At 39.6% G+C, this 14,863-nt stretch overlaps 1 protein-coding gene across 17 annotated transcripts in view; it reads right to left on the bottom strand.

Annotated features, from left to right (window-relative positions):
- The window catches only part of PHACTR1 (phosphatase and actin regulator 1), a 298,139-nt gene that overhangs the window by 42,546 nt on the left and 240,730 nt on the right, over positions 1 to 14,863 (bottom strand). For all 17 annotated transcript variants that reach the window (XM_030267041.4, XM_030267044.4, XM_030267037.4 and 14 more), the window contains 3 exons: positions 13,429 to 13,759; positions 5,923 to 6,131; positions 4,081 to 4,237 (listed from right to left, as the gene is read on the bottom strand). In XM_030267041.4, coding sequence (XP_030122901.1) covers positions 4,081 to 4,237; positions 5,923 to 6,131; positions 13,429 to 13,759 — 697 coding nt within the window. The remainder of the gene's footprint in view (positions 1 to 4,080; positions 4,238 to 5,922; positions 6,132 to 13,428; positions 13,760 to 14,863) is intronic.

Genomic DNA, 14,863 nt, shown 5'->3' with positions numbered 1-14,863 from the left:
ACAGATCAGTCGGTCTAAAGACACACATCTCAGAACATACAAAGAAACCAGACTCCTCAGGTCTTCCCACTCCGAGACTGTAAACTCTGGTGTTTGTAACAGTGATTACAGAGATGCTGTAACAAGAGCCCCTGTAAAGGACTCTTGTGTTTACTAAACATGTTGATTGAGAAAGTCTGTGAGGTCTCTTATCACCACCATTATGATTCTGTGGTGAAAGGGAAATGCGAGGACTGGCACTGAAGCACCTGTCTCAGTACCAGGGAACATTCCTGCAGTCTCTGGGAGATGTGCAGCTCTGCTGTCCACCCAGCACTGCTGGCCCTCCTTTTCACCAGGGCTTCCTGACAGGCCTTAATCATTCCCCAGGAAAACCTCCAAGCCCACTGTCACAGCCTGGATATGTCCCATTCCTCTCACCCTGACAGCCACTGAAAGCTAAATCCAAGTTCTTCCTGGCTGCTTCTCCAACTGGAATAACAGGGAACCTGTGCTTCCCAGGAGGTCCAACACAGCCAGTGAGACAGGCAGAAGAGAGACATCTGTCTTTTCCTTCCCTCTCCCTGTTAACTTTAGACTGCTGTTTTTTGTCCTGTGTTCTCCTCTCCATCTTACAGTCACACATGCACATTTCTTGAGCAGCTGTGAAGCTGTGCAGGCACCAGAGCAATAAAATGGAGAATTTGGGAGAAGCTGAACACTAAAAAAAAAAAAAAAAAAAAAGAAAGAAGGAAAAAAAAGAACACCATACTCACTTAAAGATTTATTTAGCACAGAAGGTTTGCATTTCAGAGTAGAAGATAATGGAGTAGTGAGGGGTTTTAGCAGCCAAGAACATGGTTCCCAGCATCCATTTCCCAATCTCATGCCACATGTGGTTTTGAACTGAGAGTTCTGCATCTTAATTCACTATTTTTGCTCCTTGCTTCATAGGAGATGTCACATTTTGGAGCAATCCATTCTGGTTTGATTAGAGGAAGAGGTCTTCTAGTTAATCACTGTAATCAATTGCCATAATTGCTATGTAAGGACTCCTCAGAAATGGTTTATGGTGCAGTGGCCTGTTCATGTGGCTGGAATTCATATGATGTGGAATCTCCTACCTTTGCTAGGACATGTTTTGCCACCTTGGGCAAGAAGCTCCATTTTTGCTGGGGTCTGCTTGTGCTGAGCCATGATACAGGACACAGACCAGGGAGCGTGACATTCATGTGAAGTGTTTTATGACAGGCACAAAGAATCTGTCTCGTGGCTGAGCGAACACCAAGGTAGGCCAGGTCCTGGTATAAGATACAGTCCCTGCAGCCTCACCCTTTACAACTGGCCAGGTGTAAGTCAAGGCACTATTCTCCCAGCATGGGAAACACTAAATTCTGCTCTGGAGTCTCTCTTCCATTTGGCTGATGTAACACTGAAGTCGTAACAATTTTCCGGGAGTAACAGGAGGTTCAGAGGTTCCAAGCTACATTTAAACAGGATTTCAACAGACCTTCCTAAGCCAAACTGACTCCCAGTGCAACTCTAATAAGGCTGGAGGAACTGCACCTGGGATGATTTTGGTCCCACACAATACGTCAATAGCCAATCTTAATATGCCTGGATAGAGGCATCTTTGAAAAAGATATTCTCTTTATAGTACTAAATTCTGATCTGCCAAATGTGGCAGCCAATGAGCTCATCCAAACTAAATACTGTGAGGATTATGCATAAATACTGAAGTATCCTAATCAGCCTCTTGGTAAAAATTAATTGATCCATTACAGACAATAACTATATGCTGAAGTTTTTATTCTGCTTTTTTTACTTCTGTAAGTAGCATATGTGATTTGATTGGCTGGATATTTTAAACCCTAGGGGACCATTGGTGGAGCAGTACAAATTCCTCTGAAATCCAAAATTGCCAGCTGCAATTATAGTCTGCATCTAGCATCTTCTCCAAGGATTATAAATGCTTCCCCACTTTAATTTTGCTTAGCATTTGCATCACTGTGTGACAATTACCAAGCAACAGCAAAGGATGAATTCCGTAATAAAGTCTGAACAGTAAGGAAATACTGTCCAAATTGAAATATTCTATTTTAATCTAATATTCATCAGTTTGTACACATGGATATATCACATCTAGATACAGAGCACTGGTAAGACAGGCACTTTTTTTTTTTTTGCTGCTGAAATGCCTGTGGCTTCTTACGTAATAGATATAAGCAAAATTGTTTTCTCCTAATATTTCTTTCTTGTTTTCAACTGCTCAAAAGAATGAGATACTAAGTTGTAAATAGTAGTAATTAAAAGGTCAGACTGGCAACTATATCATTCCAGTTAAGGCTTGTGAAATTCTACCATTTTCAGTGATGTTACACTGATATAAAGCAGGAATGAAACAGCACCTTCATTCAACTCAGCTATTTTTTGAACTCATACATAAACAGTTTTAGTTATTTGAACTATTAGTGATTGCCCCTAAGTCCTAGCTATATTAGAAGACAAGATCAGGCATCATAGCTCAAACTATTAAACTCAGATTAGCAGAGATACAATTGGGAAAACAAAAAAACAACACTATAAGAATATGGGGCTTTGTATACGGCCAAAAATAGTTTTCCTTTTTAAAAAGGCATTTGCTGAAAAAATACTGTTTAGCAAGGAAAAAAACAGGTTTTGGATAGGTGAAAAATAAAATACTTATAATGAAAAAGATCTGGTGCACAGTGAGCTGTGCAGAATCAATATTTGTAAATGATACTACTTTCCTTCATCAGCCATAGCTGGAAAACTTCAGAAGGACATAAGTAATTTAGGGAAATGGGCAACACAGTAGAAATCCTGTTCAATGTCATTCAAGGTCAAGCAGTGAGAGACAAAAATTCTTCAGCTGCTTCAAAAGGGTTCAAATTTAATAATATAAGCACTGGGACCTTGCTGTCCTGTGCTGTTCTTTGGGACCCACAGCTCCAGTGCACCTATAGTCTAACAAGGTTAGAATAAAGCTGAATAAAGACTGAATTGAAAAAATCACAGTACCAGCAACAGTGCAGCAACACCCTATGTATTTTGGGTATGTTTGCTGAAGCCCCTCAACAAGAATACTGAAAAATTAGACAGATTTAGAGTAGGCTGAGCATGATCCAGCACAAAACTTTCAAAAACAGTTTGGAAAGGTGCGGTTAGTTTATCCCAAGGAAATGATAAACAAGGCCATAAAAGAAAAGTAAATAAAATGCTGAAAGTGGTATTTACCAGGAGCTCCTATTCTTCCTGTCTCCACAACATGGTAGCAGTGTTTCCCCCTTATCCATCCACCCCCAAAATAAAAAAGTGCAAGAAAATTCCCAACAACTGGCTGGTCATCTCTTTGTGGTTTTCTCACTGGAGAGCAAGTAAGAGCATTCACCAGCTCTGTGTACACTAAGTTGACAATGTAAGAGGATTCAATTGATTACAGAAATCATGGCATGCATAGAAGGTTCTTAGACAGTTCTGTCTGACCTCAGTTTAGTAATTCTTGTCAGAAATCCTCCACATTTAATGGTCACCCCTTTATACCCCATGCAATACAGAAAACCTGAACAGCTGGTGAGTCACACTGTTATGAAGAAGAAAGTGTCTAGACAGAGTAAATCTGTCCAAGTTGACCCAATGAAGGCAAGTACTGAAGGACTTAAACTATTTTGCATCAGGAAAAGTCTCAGCTACTCACAGGTGATGCAGTCAGAAGAGAAAATTATACCTGTGACCTTTGGCCAAACCAACAGCTTATAACATGGCACCTACAGCAAGAGTCTGAAATGTTATCAAAGCTGAACATTTTCCAATGATGTGCCAAAAAGAAGCAAATTCATGTAGCTCATGCTGATCCTTAATCAAAGTTCCCATAGAATATGCCAGGAAAATGAAATGGGAGTTGCATGGGAAGCTTTATTGGACCAGAAATAAGGAATAGAGCAATTTTTTCCCTCTCCATGGCTTTTCCTCTTGAACATTGTAACCAAAACGATCTCAAATGTTTAAAGACTAAAGAAAAAAACCACATCCCACCATATATTTCCAAAAGCAAGAGTTAAAAAAATGTTTGTCTCTTACCTTGTTAGCTTTGTCCCAATCTGCTGCCTAAGTTCAAGCCTCTCTTCATCAGTCTGCATGGGGAGGATGTTCTTTTCCTCCAGCTCTCGCTTGGAAGGCCTGTTGCTTAGTTTGATTGCTAAAGAGTCCTTTCTACAGAGTTTCCTTGCCAGGGGGCCTGTGGGAGAGAGGAGAGGCTCTGCCAAAAGAGGTGTCATCATTTCATTACAGCATGCACCTGGCAAAGAAGTACTAGCCAGGAGAGGATAGCAGGCTCTCCTTTACACTGGTATGGACTGTGGGAAAAGGGATGTCATTAACTTCATATGCTCAGTTAACCTCAATTCCTATCAATAAGAAAAAGCTGAAATTGGTAGGTATACAGGAAATAGAAATTAATATATTGCTCTATAGAAGGGAATGAAGAAGAAGAGCTTGTTTCAGAATTGCTAGTAGCATCTGTAGCTTTCTCTAGCACAGTATTTCCACATAATGGAATGAAAAATTCAACCTCAGAATCCGGGCAGGCAGCAGAGCTATAGCATGTGAAAAGAAAGGGGTATCTGAATGTCTCTTGTAATGTAATATCAAGACATCCAAGACAGCACTAGAAGGAATCAGAAGCAGCACAAATCTCTATGCACATTAACTAACTGCTTCCAGGGCAGTGGCAGTGGCAAAGACACTAAAAATCAGTGGTGTTTTATGGCTCAAATTTGCTTTCTTAGGCTTGTGTCCAAAGCAGTTTGAGCAAGGAAGACAGACACAGAGAGACACAAACACATGAGAGTTTGTCAGGAGAGTGTGAGACAGTGCAGTTCTGTTCTGTTTTTAGTATAAGAGCAAACACTGCTTAATTTCACTTGCAGGGTAAGGTGGGGTGCTGAGGAGATGAAATATGCCTGTTTTAGAATCTTCTTTTTGTGTGTTTTAAAAGGGATGTTGTTTGATTGTACTGCTTCCAGTTTTCAGAAGAAAAGAAAGGTAAGGGCCTGGAACTTCAATGTCTAGGATGACAAGCAGTTGTCATACATAAAGTGCTGTATCTTTTCTTCATGGGACAGTCCTATGATACCACACTGAGGCAGGAATTGGGTTTTCTTACAGAGTTCAGGAAGGCCACAGGTCCTTTCCCAGTCTGTAATTGCGATATGGTGTCTGGGTTGGCTACATGATGCTTGTATCCCCAATTATCTGTTCTGTTTATGCCGGATAATAAATTTTGCACCTTTAAGACTTGTTCTGAGAGCGAAGGGGGGAGAGAAGAAGCATAGAGTTTGCTGGGGGAGGGGCCACTTGAATTTTTCTAGAGGAAACCCCTTTACAGGTTTTTCTCCCAAAATTGCCCTAAACCAGGACATATGTTTATCAATTAACCTCTTCTTATCTGAGCCAAATCCTCTGATTGTGACCCCTTTCAAAGCATGTGCCCATTTATGATTCCAAAATGATGTAATATTGGCTATACATAAAAGCTCTGATTCTCTACATGTGGCACTTATTTCATCCTCCTGAAGTAACTATTGAGATGATCTTGACTTAAGACAAAGGCAGGGCTTCTCTTCACTATGGGCATTTGGGAAAGTGAATCCAAAAGCCAATTTGTAACTGAACTAATATAAGCCCAAACCTGTCATTTGAATTTAGTCTGAGCACTACTGAGACAAGTATTCATGAATATTAACAAAATAATTATAAATTCAGACTGTTATTTTGAATTAGCACCCCTATGTAGTCAAGCTCTGAGAGATGCAAAAGCCACAGCCAAGAAAGAAAACACACAGGTCTTGTGTTTCCTTTGTGTATTGAGAGTTAGGGGTAAAATTTAAATAAGTGAGAAAGGAAAAATGGAATGAAAGTTACTTGTAAATAATGAGTTATCCTCCTCTTCATCTTCCTCTTCTTCCTCTTCCTGCCTTGGATAAAGGCAGGAAGAATCTTCATAGTCAGTTTCATGAGGCACATTTTCTTTATTGTCATCGCATTCGATCACAACAGTTGGCACTTGTCTCATGTCTGGAAGGCCCCCAGGTCCTGTTTTTGTAACACTGTCACTTGTGTGTAAACCAGAGCTGTTGGGAAAGAAAAGCAAATAAATAAACTAAAGGAAACAGCTCTATGAAAGACAGAGTTGCTTCTCTCACTGTATACAGGAAACCAGTGGTCTTTCATCCCTTCTTGAGAAGAAATGAGAACAGAAAGATTTTCAAGACCAGCAAGACATCTAATGGGTTTTAACTGAGTACTTATTAGATTTAGAGTACAACATTTATTAGGGAGAGGTAGGACAGCATGCAAGCAGAAATACTGTCAGCCAGGACAAAACACTAAAGATCTGTTGCAAATTTTTAGTGACCTGCTACTCAGAGTGGTAAGCACCAGCTACTCAGTGGTAAGCACGCCTTCAGCCTGGTGTCTGTGTGACTTTTATGCTGGTGTGCAGGCAGCAAGGAGAAAATGTCTCACCTGAGTGCAACAGGTGGAGTAAGACTGGGAGGAAGTAAGGATGGACTGTAGGGGATAATTGTAGAAAGGCAGAGGGAACACTAGTGGCTTGCACTAGTAATGAGTGACTTGAGGGATGGCAAGCACACAACTCTTTGACGTGCAGGGGAGTGAGCATGTGAAACTGGGCTTGGAGAAAAGAAACTTTGGGAGGAGGTGAGAGTAACCAGGGAAGAAGCTAAAACCTGAGAGGTTTGTTTGCTAATGGCACAGTTATATATTGGGGGGTGGCCATGATGATATCCCTTGTCCTGCCCTAGGTGCTGAAGATCTATCAGAATTGGTGCTAACATTATATTTCTTTTGTCACAGGTGTGATTGATTATTTTCAGCATCTTATGAGATTAAGACCTGTAGTGAGGACTCTTACCATCTAGCCCTGTCTATGTGTTGAATTCAAAGCCCTTGGGAACATGAAGAGATAAAGATCAAAGTCAAACAAAAAGTGAAAGGAAAAGTCAGGAACAGAACCATGTTTCCCAACTAGTTTTTATCTAAATAGTTTATGTTGCTTTCCCAGTATGAAATCAGAATGAGAGACTGGCAGGCAAAAATGGTGGCAGCTCAGGATTATTTGTGAGACAGCAAAAACTGCCCTCTCTCTGAAGTCCTGGCTGATGCAACAGCTCTGTGAAAAATGGGCAGTGTTTCCCTGTGGGACACCCTCTCTATGTCAAACTCCAATTTACTTTTCAAAATAACACAGGTGTGAAAGCAGACGTGCTGGCCAAGCTGACTTTGAGGCACACAAACTTGTATCTGACAAGTACTGAGAGCCCTCAATTCCCTTGAATATTTTAGCCTGAATACCAGAGGTGTTCTGCATCCTGAATAAAATGTATTAGCTTTAAAAGATTTTCTACAGAAATCTACTGAATCTACTATCTTCAACTTGGAACATTTTGCTTTCTTCTAACCCAAAAGTTAGAGTTGACTCTAAAATGGCTGCCAGATAACATTCCAGGGAGTCTTTTAAGAATGTAGTTATAGGGATATAATGCTACTCCAAATATGCTTAGGGATTAAAAAGAAGGAAAGTCTTCAGATCCTGTGAACAAACCATACCATGCTGTTATCGTCATCTTCAGCTTCAAAGAAATAATTTTTTAAATTCCAACATGTATTATTGCAGGCTAATCAATAATGAGATGCAGAGCTTTACTAGAGCTTTACTAGATGCCTTGAAGAGAGAAACTCAATGCCCATGTTTTGTATCAAAAAGAAAGAAAGATTAATGAAGAACTGGCTTGCAAATTTTAGTATTGGACTTCTCATCAGCTGAATTCTCATAATGAGACATCAACACACTACAGTCTTTAAAAACTTTGAACTAACTTTTCATTTGCTGAAATGCTTTCTGAAGTTTTATATTATGAACTTCATTAAATCTGTTTTCTCTGTAAGCTAATTTTTGAGTAAGTCTTTTAAAGAGGAAAGGAAAAGTCTGGAATCAAATTTATGAGAAAAAACCATAATATTGTGAAATTCTGTTCACTTTGCTAAATAAATACCCAAAACCTTCCAATTGAGCCCACTGGATCATTCATTTACACATACATACGTACACAAAGAGTACGTACAAATGAAAGGAGCAAGAAGTAGTTTAGCATCCAGGACTATTTGGTGCTTCCCTGTTCTGTGAAGGATGGATGTAGCTTATGGATGCATCCTTATGGGTGTGTCCTCTTATGGGTATCAGATATTAAGGTGATCCATCAATTTAGGTTATCAAGCAGATATAGGATGGCAACAGGATTTACAAGTTACCACAGAGGGTTTTTATTTGAGCTAGTGATCTAGAAATAGGCAGCTTCTCATCTCATTGTAAGTTTTCTGAATCATCCACTTTCTTGATAATACTACTTTCTATTTTCAGCCCCTCATTTTTCCTAGTGTTTTGTGTTGTTCTTGATTAAAATCAGCCCTTTCCACAGCAATTTGACTAAGTCAGCTGTCTGAGCAAAGTGCTTATGAAATACATGCAGTAGTGCAGTATATTTAAAAATACAAATCAAGGTCACTGGATATGTTCATTGTGTATAAATGATTCTGGGTCATTAGCAAAACTCCCACATGGTCAGGTCATACACCACAACATTTTTTAGCATTATTTACCAAAAAGCACACTATTGTTTCAAAAAGCCCATTTTAAACCAGTTACGTGTTTTGCAACAAAATTAGAGAAAAAAGCTACAGCTAAGCAAGTACTTGTTTTATTAAGAAGATCTTAATGCATGGATCTGAACAATTCATAGCTCTCTAGTACAAGAACTTGCAATTACTGCTGCATCACCTGTACATGACCAAAACAGAAAAAAAGTGACACCACTATACCTTACAATGTTCTAGTGATAAAATATTTCAATGAAAAATCACAATTTAAGCATATGAGTGACTCATGGTACAGACAAAATAAAGAAAAAGAAAAGGAAAAAAAGTTAAATACTTCCTCTAAAATCTAGTGGGAAAAACCTGCACACTTTTTGTCTGTCATGCCAGGCCCTTTGATTTTGGAATAGAGGATTACATTTTTATCAGAATGTTTTCAGATTCACAGCACGCTTTTCTGTACTTAACACCTAAAACAAAAAGATCTGAAAAAACTTCAAACCACCTTATATACGTTTCTACTACAGGAATGTGTGTGCGAAACAGAGAGAAGGCAGGCCTATAAATATTAAGTGTTTCTATCCTTAGGCAACACTTAAGTTTAGACAAGATGCAATTCTGTTGACAAGTTTTATAGAAGATAAATGTTTTCTGACTCAAATATGTTGCGTAAGATTTACAAGACACTGGTGGTAATGTCTAATGCATTTCATTTCATAAATCTACAATCTGCAGCTGAGTTGGGTGTCCCAGAGGAACTGGTCTCACATACAGTCTTTCTGGACACAGTGATTTTTCACTGCTCTGCCACAGAGGCAATTCTAGCCTGGAGTGAGATATTGCCACTTAACAGCTCTTTAGTATGTACACTGAACAAACTGAGGCCTGGATTAATCTGTGCCTGCTCCTGTACATGATCCCACAGAGTAAATGAAATTAATTGTCACCTTTCCAGACAGGCTGAGAATTATACAGGCAAGGCAGAAAATCAGACTGTTTCAGATGAAGAAACTGCCTCACTAAGTTAAAATTAAAGACACATTTTGGTGTCACAAGAGAGTCTCTAAAGCTTCCTTAGCCACTGTTTGTGATGCACATCTTTCTTCTCAAATTCATTTCAATTAGGAGGATGAAATCTGCGTATTTTGGTGGCAGGGCTTAACAGATTTTCACCAACTCCTAAAAAAAATATGTCTAAATCTAGAGTTTTACTTATGCTTGACAAACACCCTTTCACCCTTTGGACTGAAGTGGAAAGTCATTTGCAGTAAGACACAAACTAGCAACAGAGGTTGCAGAAAAAAGGTTACATGGAAATGACATATTTCTCTGTTTCAACCTTATCTACCATAAAACTGGTAATTTATCAGGGAAAATTGAGGCAAATTGGCAGCACAAATGACATGTCATAATAGTCATACTATGACAAGGGGCAGATTGCCCTTCTGAGAATAGGTTATGAATAGACATTATGAGTACCAGAAAATGTTTGCAATCAAAAGCGTTTAGTGCGCAAATGAACTTAATGTTCTATAATGTCTGTAATAAAATTGAATAAAAAAATCCAGGAATTAACTTGCATTTAAAGTCATAAGAAAAACTGGGACTTGAATAGCTATTGCATGCCTTTTAATGTACCTTAAGACATTAAATTATTAATATGCACTAGATCTAGGTGGGGCAATTACATGCAATCACTCCTGCAGAGGGGAGAATAGAGAGACTCAGTAACTTTCTCAAGGTCAAAGAAAAATCCGGCTTCCAGGTCTGTACAGAGGGAAAGCTCATTTTTCTCTGGCAAGCCTGTGGCTCATTGGCAAAGCACTGATTTCAACTATCGTTCTTCAGATGTTGTTAGACTATCTGAATTTCAGAGATCTTATCTGTGTAAGCAAAAGGTCCAGATTGCTAGAGGAAGGGAAGGTTTTAGCCTTTCATTTTTTGTTCATGTCAGCACTCAGACACCTGGTGAACAGGAGAGTTGTAAGGTCTAAGAAAAGTTTACTGGCCAAAATGTGAATTTGATACAGACTAACTCATCAAATTTAAATGACCTTGAGGAGCTTCCACTGCACCAGGACCAAAGGAAGAAAAGGAAAAATTCCCCAAGGAAAAGAAAAAATTCAGAGCTGAAACCTGATCTGTGCTTGTCTATATGATCATCTCTTATTAAAAACAAAACACTTTTCTAAATATTCGCCCAAATTACCAGATTTGGCAGCATTATTACTGCAGCACCATGGCAATTATTCTGTAAAGTTTTAGGATACTTTTGAGATAATGTCTGAGAACAGAAGGAAAAAACCCGTAGTATTCACCAGAAGCTGCCTCAGACACTTACCAGGCTCTCAAATCTCCTCAGGATTGTTGGCCCAACAATAGTGGCCCAGTACTTTGCTGACTTGCAAGGAACAGCAAAGTGCAGGATGTCTCTCCACATCCTATGCAGGCTACAGATGTGAGCACACTACCAAGCTCCAAGCAGAGGAAGGAGATCTACGATCTTTGTTGTGTTAACAGGCCCTCAAGAGTTTTGGGCTGAAGTGTGCAATGACAAATGCTGCAGTATAATTTAATGCAGATTTTTACAATAAGGGAAAGTAAGTACTGTCAAAAATAGTAGAAAACAGTGGCATTTAGTGCAAATAATTGTCTCACAAGTCAAATAAATATATTTTAAAAATCTGCACAAATCTTCAAGCAAACTCGGCAAATTTATCTAGATCACAATGTGGCTTGAAAAAAACAAATGAAGAATTTAGGAGCAAGATCAGCTCCACAGAACTGTATATACCTCGATATACTACAAAAATAACAATTGCTGTTGCAGAGGAAATGATCATGACCTATTTTCTCCCTTGTGAATACAGAAGTTATTGATTTGCTTTGACAAGGAGTGTAAACAAAGTACTCAACACATTAATCCATGACTTAACTAACAGTTAATCAACATAAAATTGGCTATTAAATATCTCTCTGCAATATCATGAACTAGGTTTCATATTCATTTTAAATGTGAAATATCAGTACATAATCTTTTATTATTTTCTTCTTATTAATTGCAAAGGAAACAATTGTTTCACATTGGGATATGAATGCTTGCTTATTCAGTTTTTAACAAGCAGCACAGCTTCAGCTTCAAATTAATAGTTAAACGCAAACCCCATCACCTTCTTTAAATCAATTAAACATATTTGTAGACATAAACATGATGGATGACTAGAAACTGGAGCATTCATTGCTGTGGGGCAACAGATGCCACAATGAAGTCCTATTCTGAGAGACGTCACTGAACTCAGGATAACAAAGGGCCTTCTGCACACAGTGCGAGCCAGACATTAAGACATCCAACCTAAGCTGGGGATGGCATGGGCAGTGCAGCCCCAAAGGAGCCTCTGGGAGACAAGAGCTATGCACTGTGCCTGGTGCATTGAATTTTGGGATGGTGTAGAAGCACCAGACCAGCCATGCTGGCAATGTGAGAGGTAAATGGGTAGTCACTGGATAGGGCAGTAGGGAACAATGTGGATGCTCTTTCTATCCTACCTCCACAGCTCTTTCACTGATAGGAATAAGAATCTCCTTCATAGCCCTAGTAGTTTTCCCCAGCTGAGAATTCCTCCATGCTGTAGAAACATTAGCCCCAAGATGTAGTCACAGATGTGTCACTATTCTGGTACTAAAATAAGCTGGCAGTATGAGACAGCCTCTGGTCTCCTGAATCTTTTCAGGCAGTAAGGAGAAACTGCCATCAATAATCCAGTTGTTTCCAATGGTGGAATATAATGAAGGTAGTATTATCAGACAGCAATACTGGAGTAAATCATTAAGCATTTTGTCTGTTAGACCAAATATTTTGCCTTCCTGTATAACAGGATGATCTGATGCTCCTAGAAAAAGCTGGCTACAAAGCTGTCCTTGGTACTAAATAAAACATGTAATTTTTCATCCATCTTCCCTGTTCTGGGACTTTTTCAGTTTTCCTCTGCAAGGTGAAATAAATTTTCCAAATCTTGCTGATGTTGCAGTCGATGAGGGCAGCTTGCATTTATATAACATGCTTCACTTATTCAGATTACTTGGAGAAACACTCAGAGATACTCATAAGTGACAATAACAAAAAACAGCCCCAAGGTGGGTAAGGCATTTCTGATCAAATGTTCTACCTCTTGCCAAATGGCTAAAAAGGTAGTTGCTATGGAATGAGTTAAATATTTATTTTAAGATCAAACACATAATTTAATTTAAATTAATTTAAACAATCTAAATACCGTATTAAAACCCTTCTAAGTGACTTGTAGGAAGTCCACATAGATTGTTTCGAGCTAATTGGTAATATTAATCAGATGCCCTGCTGGAGTGGCACATTGGATTCTAATTGCTCTTTTATGAATCTTCCTCCCCTTGCATTTAGCAATCCTCCACACAACTGGAGCTCTGCAGTTATACCTCAGCAGAACATACTGCAAGCCAGGCATGTCTCATTAAAATCTCCACTGGCTGTATTATCTACTTCCTTAAACAGGACAATGGGATTCAGGAAATTTGGTCTTTATTTCCTTTCTGCCACAAACTTCTATCAAACAATTCTGGCTCTTCCTCTGCCTCTGTTTCTCCAGAAATAACTCTGCCCTGAAGTTGTTAGACCCCAGAGGAGACACCTCATTCAAGTCCTATGAACATAACTCAAGCGGCGAGATCGATGCTGAGGTTAGTAGGAAACAGTGCACACCATGCTAAAAGTTGATCCATTACCTTTCTAGCCTGTGCATGGTCATGGCTAGCGTTTTGTTCAGTTCCTCGATCATCCGGCACCCTGAAGGGTGAATGGGCAACGTGCTGGACCCAGAAGGAATGTGCTGGCTGTGGCTGCCGTACTGGAGCTGGTGCTGGTGAGCTGCTAACTGGGATGGCAGGACAGTGTGATGCTGCTGGGTCAAAGGCTGCTGGGAGCTCTTCTGTGTGGAATAGGATGAGAGAGAGAGGTCTGGCCCCCCTAAAGGCATGCAAATCATGACTTTCTTTGGAGGTAGTGGAGGTGACAGTTTAACTGGCATACAAGGCAGTTTCACAGGAGCGCCAGGATCTAAAAGAAAGAAAGAGAGCACTGGTGTTAATTTTCATATCAGTAAGAAGGAGATGAGAGTATCTGCCTGGGTGAGCAGGTACTGATGCTGCTACTTAACATGGGAGAGTGCACACCTTCCCTGTTGTGACAGACAACACCTACTGTATGCTCAGCATGGTCTCCAGAAAAAACACTGTTGTTTTGCAGCACTCCTGAGTCCCACAAGAAAACATCCCAGGGCTGTGCATGCCCCTTAATAAACACATTAAGCAATTCTTAACAAGGCTTGTGGCACACTTTAAAGCCTTAATCCTCCAACATAGCCCTGTGAGGTAGGTGCAACTTCTTCCACTCAACAGGAATGCAAACGGGGGTGGGGGGGTGGGGGAAGGCAATTAGGATGAGAGCAATTCAGTGTCTGAAGTTACAGGATGACTCACCACCATCACTGCCAGAGCAAAAGCTCAGGGATTCCTGATCCACCTCAGCCACTGGAGTACAATTACTACAAGTCACACTTCTTACAGCTTTGTAATATGCAAAACATCTCGTGTAAAAAATTACATTATAGGGCAAAAGAGAAAAGAAATAAGGTTTGAATACTAAACAGGACATGTTTGGAAAAATGGAGGGTACACGAGGAGGAAAGTTAAAGGGCACTAGATTGTTAGGACTAATGTATTTTTTACAGAAGTGACAGGCATTTTTCTCTGGACTCAAGCACTGAATTTTACCTTTTTAACTCTACCTAAAATATTCACTGAAACCCATAGTTGATCAGCCAGGAAATTACTTCGCTGACTTCAATGAGAAACCAGTGAGAGATCTACAAGCAAACCTCTCTTCCAGAACAACTGCAGAATGCAGATTTTTGGAGTTGCACTGTGAAATATTTTTAGATGGGAAAGAAATAACATGAGGGCTAGTAGTTGCCAAGACAGATGAGGGAAATGGTCACAAACCATACTAAGAGTGAAAGAGAGAGAAAATATATACACTGTAAGCAACAACTCTGAGTTTGTCTCTAGGGGGATGGCCAGGCCCTTTCCAGCCTGAAATACTGCACATATTTGTCTCTTCAATGTAACTCTGTGGGTGAGGCTTGCATGAGATTTGGTCTCT

This window comes from Taeniopygia guttata, chromosome 2 (assembly GCF_048771995.1).
Source record: "Taeniopygia guttata chromosome 2, bTaeGut7.mat, whole genome shotgun sequence".
Classification (NCBI taxonomy): Eukaryota; Metazoa; Chordata; class Aves; order Passeriformes; family Estrildidae; genus Taeniopygia; species Taeniopygia guttata.
Note: the sequence above shows the minus strand (reverse complement) of the source record. Positions and strands in the feature narration are given on the sequence as shown.